This window comes from Terrapene carolina, unplaced genomic scaffold (genome assembly GCF_002925995.2).
Source record: "Terrapene carolina triunguis isolate 2854851 unplaced genomic scaffold, T_m_triunguis-2.0 Scaffold189, whole genome shotgun sequence".
NCBI lineage: Eukaryota > Metazoa > Chordata > Testudines > Emydidae > Terrapene > Terrapene triunguis.
Genome location: NW_020664540.1, coordinates 15056153 through 15067973, shown reverse-complemented (window position 1 = coordinate 15067973; position 11821 = coordinate 15056153). Strand labels below are relative to the sequence as shown.

Genomic DNA, 11821 nt, shown 5'->3' with positions numbered 1-11821 from the left:
CGCGGATAAGGCGCGGAGGGGGCGGGTCCGAGCCGGCCTGGCCCCGCCCCCCGCAGATAAGGCGGCGGGCGGCAGCGCCCGGCGCAGAGCGCAGGATGAAGCGGCGCAGCGAGCGGGGTGTCGCGCCGCCGCCGCCCGGGCCCCAGGGGGAGGGTCCCGCGGCCCGGGCTGGAGACCCCCCTGCGGGCTCCCGGCGGTAAGTCCCGCTCCGCTGGGGGAGGGGGCGGCTCTCCCCCCCCCCCCGCTGCTGTGCGCCCCCTGTGGGGGTGTCTCCCTCGCGCTCCTGTGCACCTGGGCAGGTCCCCACCTCCCGGGGGGGTCTCCTCTTCTCCTAGCCCTGCGCGGCACCTGCCCCCTGCTCCCTGCTCCGAGTGAAGTCATGCCAGGCGTGTCGTGTCCGAACCGGCTCGCGGCTGGCAGGGGAGGGCTGCTTGGGGGTGCCCGGGGGTCTCCCTGCTTCCCCCCAGTGGAGGAATGGGGGGGGGGGAGTGGTGATGCACAGCCGCTGCTTGTTGCCCCACTAGGGGGCTGTGAGTGGGGGGAGTGAAGAGCAACCCCAAACTCTCTGTGCCTCTAGGTCACTGTCCCCACCTGGGCTGGGCTGTGAGGCATCAGGAGCGGCTGCCTCCCCTTACCCAGCCCTGGTGGGGACAGTGACCTGGATGCAGGGAGCCCTGGCCTTGCTCCCCAGCCTCCTCGGGGTGTGGAGGAGCAGCATTGGAGCGGGGAGCCAGCAGCATTGCCAGGTGCTCTGTGCGGCCAAGTCAGTTTCCCCGTGTGGGTGCAGGAGGTGAGTGTCGGGGGCTGGGGTGACCAGGTGTCCTGTTTTTATAGGGACAGTCCTGATAGGGCTTTGTGTGATATAGGTGCCTATTACCCCCTTGTCTTGATCTTTCACACTTGCAATCTAGTCACCCTATTGCGGGTGCAGGAGCCCACAGGGGCCAGGGGCGATGGAAGAGGTGCTATGCCCATGGGGATTGGGCTGCCAAAATACAAATTCAGCCAGGGTGCCATTTTACCTAAGTCTGGCTCTGACTAGCCGCACCTGCTGGTGTACCTGAGGGTTACTTTATGCATAGGTGTGACGGGTTGGATCACAAAAACCCGTTTGGGAGCTGTCACCGGATGTGCCAAGACTACTTCTATCTTTGTTTTCCCTGCCAGCTCAGGACTCCAGCACCCTGTCCAGCACTCCTGTCTGCTCCAACACAGACCCAGGGTCTGAATTACTTGCCCCAGAGCTGCACGTTTACCTGAAAGCAGCTAACCGAAGTGTTCCTGTCTTTAACACTTGGATGCCCAACTCCCAATAGGGTCTAAACCCAAATAAATCCTTTTTACCCTGTATAAAGCTTATACAGGGCAAACTCAAATTGTTCGCCCTCTATAACACTGATAGAGAGAGATGCACAGTTGTTTGCTCCCCCAGGTATTAATACATACTCTTTATTAATTAATAAAGAAAAGGTGATTTTATTAAATACAGAAAGTAGGATTTAAGTGGTTCCAAGTAGTAACAGACAGAACAAAGCAAGTCACCAAGCAAAATAAAATAAAATGCACAAATCTATGTCTAATCAAACTAAATACAGATAATCTCACCCTCAGAGATGCTTCAGTAAGTGTTTTTTGTTTTGTTTTTTTCTTCTCAGACCTGGACACCTTCCAGGCCTGGGCACAATTCTTTCCCCTGGTACAGCTCTTGTTCCAGCTCAGGTGGTAGCTAGGGGATTCTTCATGATGGATCCCTCTCTCCTCTTTGTTCTGTTCACCCCTTTATATATCTTTTGCATAAGGCGGGAATCCTTTGTCCCTCTCTGGTTCCCACCCCCTCCTTCTCAATGGAAAAGCACCAGGTTAAAGATGGATTCCAGTTCAGGTGACATGATCACATGTCACTGCAAGACTTCATTACCCACTTGCAAGCACACAGGTATACAGGAAGACTCGCAGGTAAAACACAGCCATCTGCAGACAATGGTCCTGGTTAATGGGAGTCCTCAAGATTCCAAACCACCATTAATGGCCCACACTTTGCATAATTACAGTAGGACCTCAGAGTTATATTTCATATTTCTAGTTTCAGATACAAGAGTGGTACATTTATACAAATAGGATGATCACACTCCGTAGATAATAACCTTTGTAATGATACCTTACAAGAGACCTTTTGCATGAAGCATATTCCAGTTACATTATATTCACTCATTATCAAATGTTTATAAAATCATATAGACTGCAGCATCACAACAGGTATCTTTAAAAACTCTTTAAAAGTTTGGCTTGCAGTGTATTACACCCACCGCCAGTTCAGTTTTGCTTATTGAAGCAAAAGCTATATATATCTAAAGCTTTACAATGGGTACAAATTGCTCAGAGGAACACTGCAGATCTGAAAGGAGGGTTAGAGCATGTTGTCCGACCCCAAATAATAACCAATTGCTGCTGATGTTTACTTAAATTAAGAACATAGACTATACTAGATACTTCTACTGGGAACCCTAAAGCAGGAATTTAAAATTACCACTTTCTTCTGAATCCTTGGGCTAACCGATGTGGAAGAGCTGCTAGCTTCTGCTTTCACAATCCTCCTTAGTATTCATCCATTCGGAGCTGCGTTGGCTCTTCTCCCATCTACTACAAATTCCATCCTGTTTTTTTTTTCTAGCTTTCTGCATACATTAATCACTTCCCACCCTATCTTTAATTATTGTTTCATCTCTGTAGAGATCAGGATAGGTTGATAAACTCCTATCCGAAATCTAGGCACAGTAGTGCAATCGGTCTCGTCTAAGATGACTCTTCATGGCGTCTGCATTGAGCAATTCTCACAACTGTTCTGAGCTGCCAATGCATCCAATATTCTGCTTGTTTTTCTGATGTATGTTGTGCTGACATTATTTTTGATTAGTAGTTGCCAAGATGTGCTTGGCACTCAATAAACACACAAAGTGTGGTTTATTCTCCAGGGGCTTAGTCTAAGGACTGGGTCAACATAGGCCAGGGAAGGGGATGACAAGACAGTTTCCTAGATTTTCCTGCTCTGTCTTCTAGAGAGCTTATTAAAACAGACATTCTCACTTTCCATTTCAATGTAAACAAGTCCCCAGTTAGGCCTTTTCCTGCCTGTGGTTCTACCTTTTCTAGATCGAATTGCCTTGGGAGTCTCTTATATTGCAGACTTTTCAGGACAGGAATTGTCTTGGTTGTGTGGCACCAACATGTGGAGAGCTAGGCCATCCAATTCAGCATTCTGTGTAAATTCACATGGTATGAAAGTACCTTCTTCTGAGTCGTTTATCTAGGGGCTGGTCTACACTAACCCCCCAATTCGAACTAAGATACGCAACTTCAGCTACGTGAATAACGTAGCTGAAGTCGACGTACCTTAGTTCGAACTTACCGCGGTCCAGACACGGCAGGCAGGCTCCCCCGTCGACTCCGCGTACTCCTCTCGCCGAGCAGGAGTACCGTCGTCGACGGCGAGCACTTCTGGGTTCGATTTATCGCGTCCAGACAAGACGCGATAAATCGAACCCAGAAGTTCGATTGCTTGCCGCCGAACCAGCGGGTAAGTATAGACGTACCCTGAGAGTCTACAACTATGAATGTCTACGATCATAAAACCGTAAAATAGACTGAATTGCTTTGATTTTTCTTGGATCAAATGTAGTGGCCTGTAACTTCCTGCCTCCTTGGTATCTAGTGCTTGTGAAAAGTGGCAAACTGACAGTAAAGGAGACTGAAGACCCCTTGCCCAGTCCCACACCAAATACAGCACAAATAGTGGTAGTGGATGGGCTCCCTTGAAGTACTGGGGGTCAGGACAGCCCTTTATCCCAGTACAGATCTGGACTAGATGATCTCCTGAAGTTCCTTCCAACCCTGATATTCTATGATTCTATGATTTTTTTTTTATTATTAAACTGTATGTTGGCACGTGTTTGCTTTTCTTTTTATAGAAACAAGATTCTCAGTCTAAAACAAAAGCATCACCCATATAATATGTTAACATTCAGTTCCCATCCAGCTACTTTCTTAAGCAAGTTTTCCCCCATTCCTATCTGAGAGCCATTCCCGCTCTAGATGATAAATTCTTGGTGCCTGGTTGATTTCTGCTCTCGCACCTCTGTGCAGCTCTGACTTCACAGGGAGGCTGCATGAAGTGAAGGATGGGATAGAAAGAACTTGGCTCTAATGTTGTGACCCGAAATGTCATAGATGCGTTTGTATGTTCAGGCCCTAGCCAGGCATCAGCAATTACGATGTTAATTACGATCAGTTAATAACGACTAACACCTTCATTAGGGTAGCAATAACTGCTGGCATCATTCAGCCTACCACAAGGCTGGTCAGAACATTCGGTCAAAAGCTTCTGTCTTGGTCTAGGGTGATTATTAATGTCTCAATTTCTTCTGTAAAAACTCTTCCTCCATCCACAGCATTTACCCCACTTCTGATATCTTTCCTGCCATATTACTTTCGCAGCACTATCCCTTCTTCCTTGACTTTTGTCCTCAGTGTCTCCTCTTGCTTTCTGGAAAATCTGCCCTGTTTTTTAGACGTACAGTGAATTTGTACCCCTGTTAACTCAACTGTCTTCTACTCTGAGCCATATCCTCAGCTGGTGTAACTCCAGTGACTCCAGTTGAGCGTCTCTAGCTTACATGAACTGAAGACGCTGGCCCTTTATACTCAAACATCTAGCTCTCTTCCTCCCTTTCCATAACACTCCACGTTAGTGTCCTTCCTCCAACGGGAGGTGTGTTATCAGAGCTCTGGTTTGAAGTTAAAAACCTCCTGTGGCCTCTGAGATATTCACACTCTGGCAATGTCAGTGAACTGCAGCAATATAGCTAGGCTCACGTTGGCAAATAGCTAGCTTGCTTTCTGATGAGTATCCTGTCATGTTGATGGGGTGTCTGAACATGTTTGGACAGCACCCTCAAAGGCTAGAGCCACATCCAGTAAGAACAGCATCTTCTGGGAAGGTTTTGAGTAATTCCGGTTAGTGTGTGACTGGGTGTGCGTGGGAAGCCCTTTTACCTGACTCAACAGTTGCATCATGATCCAGCATCATTAGCTTGCAAGACTCCATATTTCCCCAGTGATCATGTGAACTTTCTCTCCCAACCTGGGACTGTAACTCTGGAAAATCTCCTGTAGTTCTTGATGTATTCATCCTCTTTTGGGTATTAATACATTTCAGAGGTAGCTTTGTGCTGCACTAACCTAACTGATAACGCTGAAGCAATTAATAGGTGCTTCCGGGCTCTCTTCAACGTCTGGGTGTTGAATGCACAGGTGGATTGCATTTGCAGAACAATGGCTAGAGCAGTAATCCATGTTTGCTCACAGCATGTTCAAATTCTTTCTAAAGAAGAGTGCTGCTTTTCAAATGGGGGCCCCCAGCTCGCTGTGTTGCTGCATAGGTGCCATCTTTGAGTTGCCAGGGGGTGGTCCTTTATTGGGGCCTATGCAAGACAGGCTGTGTTTATCCCCATCTGACAGGGTGGGGGGAAATAGTCAGTCCCCACCCTGCCTATCATCTGTCATTTGCTATTGAGCTGTCAGTGCTTGCCTCCGATTGGCCCATCATGTCAGCCTGTGCTGCCCAGTCGTTAAACTTTCAAATAAGTCCCTTCCTGGTTTCTCCTTGGCTGCCCCTCAAACATGGGAGGAGCTCCCTGTGAACATCCACAAAGCTACCTCCCTAACCTCCTTCAGCTCCCTCCTGAAAACTCTCCTATGCTGCGAGGCCTGCAAAAAACTTGACCATTAGGCTACTGGTGTGTTGCGACTGCTACCTATTGCCAATGTTGTCTCACTGTTTCCTTGTACTCTCCTGTTGGTCTGTACCCATCTTCGTTTTGTCTCATAGAATTGTAGGGCTGGAGGGGACTTAAAGGGGGCATCTAATCCAGCTCTCTGCTGTGAGGCAGGACCAGGTAAACTTAGAGCAGTAGTTCTCAACCAGGGATACACGTACCCCTGGGGGTACACGTAGATCTTCCAGGGGATACATCAACTCATCTAGATATTTGCCTAGTTTTACAACCGGCTCCATAAAAAGCACTAGCGAAGTCAGTACAAACTAAAATGTCATACAGAGAATGACTTGTTTATTCTCTGCTCTATATACTGAAATGTAAGTACAGTATTTATATTCCAGTTGATTTATAATTATATGATGAGTATGTAAGCAATTTTTCAGTGCTACTGTGCTGTGACACTTTTGTATTTTTGTCTGATTTTGTAAGCAAGTAGTCTTTAAGTGAGGTGAAACTTGGGGTTACACAAGACAAATCAGACTCTTGAAAGGGGTACAGTAGTCTGGAAAGGTTGAGAGCCACAGACATAGACCATCTCTGACAGTTTGTCTATCCTGTTCTTAATATCCTCCAATGATGGGGATTCCAAAACTTCCCTTGGAAGCCTGTTCAGTCCTTAACTATCCCTATAGTTAGGCCATGTCTACACTACAAAGTTAAGTTGACTTTATGTAAGTCGACTTCGAGCCTCTGATTTAAGCAAGTCAGTCTTGCGTATCCTCATTGTGTCAGAGGAGTGCATCCTCGCTAGCAGGGCATGTATTGCCACACAGAGCACTGCACTGTGGGTAGCTATCCCACAGTTCATGTAGCCAAGTGGAATTTTGGGTTGGGACCAAATCATTTGCAGGGGGTGGTTATGGAAGCATGGTATTAGCCTCCCATGATGCACTTCCCTCCCTTTTCCCCTCCAATCTACAGCAGACAAACCAAGGCCTTTTTTCTCTCCCCCCCCTCCCCCTTTTTTGGTAAGCCTGGGTTACCTGCGCAGCTGCTATAGCACCATAAGCATGAACCCCGCTCAGCTGTACACTGTTGTGAGCATTACAAACACCTCACGCCTTATCCTGCAGTATTTACACAGCCAATACAGGAGCTGCCGCATGGAATGATGATGTTGTGCAAGCAGCCCTGCCAGGAGGCACAGAGCAGAGCAATTTGCAGTTGCTGGCAACAGTCATTCATCACCCTGACATGGTTGAGTGCCACGTCTGGGCCTGGGAAACGACCACTGACTGGTGGGACTGCATTGTTATGCAGCTATCGGATGACTAGCAGTGGCTGCAGAACTTTCGAATGTGTAAGGCCACTTTCCAGGAACTGTGTGAAATGCTTTCCCCAGCCCTGAAGTGCAGCTATACTAAACTCAGAGCTGCTCTGATAGTGGAGAAGCGAGTGGTGATAGCTCTGTGGAAGCTTGCAATGCCAGACTGCTACTGGTCTGTGGGGCATCAATTTAGAGTGGGTAAATCTACCATGGGGTCTGTTGTGATCCAAGTTTGCAGGGCCATTAACTGACTTCTGCAAAGAAGGGTAGTGACTCTGGGCAAGGTGCAGGACATAGTGGATGGTTTTGCCACACTGGGGTTCCCTACCTGTGGTGGGGCGATAGACAGAACACACATCCCTATCTTGGCACCAGACCACCTGGCTAAAGAGTACATAAACCGAAAGGGGTACTTTTCTATGGTGTTGCAAGTGCAAAATACTCTGAAATTTTGAAGGATACGCATGAGCCTCAATGAATCAAGTAGCATTTAATTAAGATTTGTCCTCCCACAGCATGGTGGGGCGGAAAAACGTAGGTTAGCCCAACTATCTCAAACAGCAAATACTTATTGCATCTTGCCTCCTGGAAAGCAATAAGACTTGAAAACTGAGTAGCGTGTGCAGTGGAGATAATTGTATGTTACTTAATATCGAGGTTTAGAAACTTGACTTCTAAAGCCCTGCCGGAAAAGATGTGTAAAAAGGTAAAAGCGAGGACTAGCCAGGTCTGAAAACTTAGGCACAGCATGGGACACTGATGTGCACACACTCTGAACAGCAAGTCTGTCCCTGGTATACTCCGCCTCTGAATATTGTCTACCAGTCTGGGTGGGAAGCTCATGTACCAAATCTCTGGACATGCAGTTTAATGTCACGATTAGAATCCTAATGGGAACATTAAAATCAACCCCATTCAATGGATGCACGCTCTAGTGCACATACTCTTCCGCCCCCACCCCTCCAATCCAGGGAGAGAGACACACAACTGAACCATGGCCAACCTGAGCTTACCAATTCATGAAGACTTCCAGACCCTGCCGAAGGCATGCCTGAAATCTCACTGGCTTTTTTGGGATCCGGCTAAAGTTCTTAAAGTGCCTTCATTCAATCCTGAGGCCCACTGGAAAAAATTCTGGGACAATGCTTATGTCCCAAACACCTGATTGGCAACCCCACAAAGGAACGTCCATGCTTCAATGTACCCTGGAGACAATCGTCCGCACTGAACCACTTTTAGAATGTTGCGTGGCAGCTGCTGTCATCTCTGTGTGACTGTGGACACCCCTTGCAAACTGTGGACCACACTGAAAGTCAGTGTCCGCTTTGATCACTTGCCAGTGGCATCTCCGATTTACATCAAGCCACTCCTGAAGCTACCCACTGGCGCACTAATCTGGACTTGGCTAATTGCCTCTCTTGCCTCATGAAAGAAGGCTTTAGAAGGATTGAACAGGCTGTTGAGCATCAGTGATGGGAATACGGAAATCCCTTTGCACATGCTGCCTTCTGTACACCGAAGAAGTGCTTCAGCTTGTTCGTGCGCCTCTTGAAGTACCTGAGGATCATTTTCCAGACTTTGCATGGAATACAAAAGACAGGGTTAATTTGAGTCTCTGCAAGCAGCGGCACTGCTGAGCAGTACAACAGCAAACCTAGCAATTGGTGGTCTTAGGTCTGTACTGCCTGACAGGGAAATAGCTTTTGCAAGAATCTTAACTTGCCCTCTGCTGCGGAAGAAAACCCACCCCTGCAAAACTCTAGGTCCCCTTTTTAATCATGTCCATAAGCTAGAGACTTGACCCAACCCCTCCTCCCCACAAGTCCGATGTAAAGACACCTAAACCTAAACTAACTCTAAATATTTTCGTAAAGTAATGTATATTACTGGGACTTATTTGTCTTACAGGAGGAGGTCATCCTGGTTATTCAGAACCCTAATCCTGCATCTCTTCGTTATTTATGTTTCCGTACCATTCCTTATACGTCTCTTTCCTGCGCTGTTGGCCAAGTTTGTCTTTCTCAATATTGGTAAGTATTCCTCCCGCTTACTTGTGTGGATAAGAAATTGTGGAATTCATTGCATTTCTTTCTCTGTTGATTATCAAAGAGCAAAAGGGGCAGCTGGTGAGCAAAAGTGTACATGTTGCTTTACTAGTATCAAAGCTACACATGGAAGTGTATCAAAGGGCTAAGACTGAAAGTAACTGTTGGGCAGATTTTGGCTAATTTCGAGAGATTTCTGGAATGTGAAATAAAACCTTTATGTAAACCTGAAGCAGTGTGGTGGTGAGAAGGGTAGATCGACTACCCTTCTGCAGTACAGCTGGTTTGGTGGCATGAGAAATGCATTGGGGTTGATGAGTGAGAATAGCAGCTTCAGATGAAGGCAAGGGACAATGGGAGATCCCTAATTGGCCTGACCTTCCTGGTGGCATTACATTTGTTACTCCTGGGGGAATACTGCACCAAAAAAATTAAATTCTGCACACAATATTTTTTTTTTAATTCTGCACATTTTATTTGTCAAAATAACACAATATAATCCACGCCCACTTTGGTTGAATTAGCACTACAAAAAGTAATTTCCCCTCTGTTGATATTCACCCCTTCTTGTCAACTGCTGAGAATGGGCCACATCCACCCTAATTGAATTGGCCTCGTTAGCACTGACCCCCCCCCCCACTTGGTAAGGCAACTCCCATCTTTTCATGTGCTGTATATTTATACCTGCCTACTGTATTTTCCACTCCATTCATCTGATGAAGTGGGTTATATTCCCACAAAAGCTTATGCCCAAATACATTTGTTAGTCTATAAGGTGCCACAAGGACTCCTCATTGTTTTCACTGATACAAACACCGCTATCCCTCTGAAACAATATAATCACGCCAGTTTCAATTATTTTGGTAATTTATTTCAAAATACTAGTCAGCAAGTTTGTCTGTAACAATACAGACAACAAAAAAGATTCAGGAAATGTTTTTGACAAATAGATCCTTACTAGGCATATTAATACAGAACTTTGAGTCACAATTCCTTTAAACTACAATACAGAACCGTATTGCCCGCACCCCTCAGAAGCAGTGCAAAGGCTTGGGGGAGTCAGGGGTAACAGAGGAGCTGAGGGAGAGGGAAGTAACTGCTGGGAAGGAGCCTGGGAGTGAACCTGGAGGGAGGTTGGGTATGAAAGGGAGAAATATGGAACTCTTTTTTGAGGGGGAGGAAGGGTTGTGGGGGAGCCTCCCCCATGCAGACCCTGGCTGGCCTCTAGCCTCTCCCATTCAGTCAGACACTCCCCTTCCCCAGGCACCCCCACTCGCATCCTTCTGAACCCCAGTCTGTGACCCCCCCAGCAGCCCTATGTGCCCCATTCTGTGTCCCCCCCATGTCTCTTCACCTGCCCCCTCCTCCCCCCCAGGCAGGGCACTGTAAGGAACGCAGCCTCTTCTCCTCTCCATTGGCTGCTACAGTGAGCCATCTGCTGTTCTGGTGCCACGGCAGCCCCTGGCGGCCAAAAGGCATAACTGCAGTGCCTCTCCGGCAGAAAGTATTTTCTGTGGAGGAAAAAAAATCTGCAGGCGACATGAATTGGGAGCATGTGCAGTGGTGCAGAATTCCCCCCCGGAGTAAGTGTGTACTCCCATAGTCAGTCATTGCCTCAATCGCAGGGCCAGGCTTAAGGAGCTTGGAGCACCTTTGAATTCACTTGAGTAGCTAATGGAGGGACAAGGGAGAGGTTGTGTTTCTGATGCCTCAGACTTTGCAGGCATATTTTTAGGGCCTACTTTTACTCTGCATCTCACAGGCTTTTTCCAAAATAAAGGATTTAAAAATACGCCTGATTGCTGTCAACTCGAGTTTCTTAAGGTATCTTGGAACAAGCTACACAAACTTACTGAGCAAGCTCTGCCTTCGTCAGGGACACTGAGGCTGTTATACATAGAGAGTGCAGGAAACTTATGTTATGCAATCCAGACAATCCAGGAAGTGTTTGGAGAGTGTTGGGGACAATTTCCTAGTGCAAGTGCCAGAAGAACCAGCTAGGGGCCATGCTCCTCTTGATCTGCTGCTCACAAACAGGGAAGAATTGGTAGGGGAAGTAGAAGTGGGTGGAAGTAGAAGTGGGTCACTGGGCAGCAGTGACCATGAGATGGTCGAGTTCAGGATCTTGACAAAAGGAAGAAAGGAGAGCAGCAGCATACGGACCCTGGACTTCAGAAAAACTGATGGGCAGGATCCCCTGGGAGGCTAATATGAGGGGGAAAAGAGTCCAGGAGAGCTGGCTGTATTATAAAGAATTCTTATTGAGGGCGCAGGAATAAACCATCCTGATGTGCAGAAAGAATAGCAAATATGGCAGGTGACCAGCTTGACTTAACAGAGAAATCTTTGGTGAGCTTAAACACAAAAAGGAAGCTTACAAGAAGTGGAAACTTTGACACATGGCTAGGGAGGAGTATAAAAATATTGCTCGAGCATGCAGGGGTGTAATCAGGAAGGCCAAAGCACAATTGGAGTTGCAGCTAGCAAGGGATGTGAAGGGTAACAAGAAAGGTTTCTACAGGTATGTTAGCAACAAGAAGGTGGTCAAGGAAAGTGTGGGACTTTTACTGAATGGGAGAGACAACCTTGTGACGATGTGGAAAAAGCTGAAGTACTCAATGCGTTGTTGTTGTTTTTTTTTTTTTTTTTTTTTTTTTTTTTTTTTTTTTTTTTTT

The 11821-nt window shown here is 47.0% G+C and overlaps 1 protein-coding gene across 1 annotated transcript in view; it reads left to right on the top strand.

Annotated features, from left to right (window-relative positions):
• Positions 1 to 8977: 8977 nt before the first annotated feature.
• ABHD12B (abhydrolase domain containing 12B) overlaps positions 8978 to 11821 on the top strand; it is a 32846-nt gene continuing 30002 nt past the window's right edge. The window contains exon 1 of the mRNA XM_024224425.3: positions 8978 to 9131. Within this exon, the coding sequence (XP_024080193.1) occupies positions 8978 to 9131 (154 nt within the window). The remainder of the gene's footprint in view (positions 9132 to 11821) is intronic.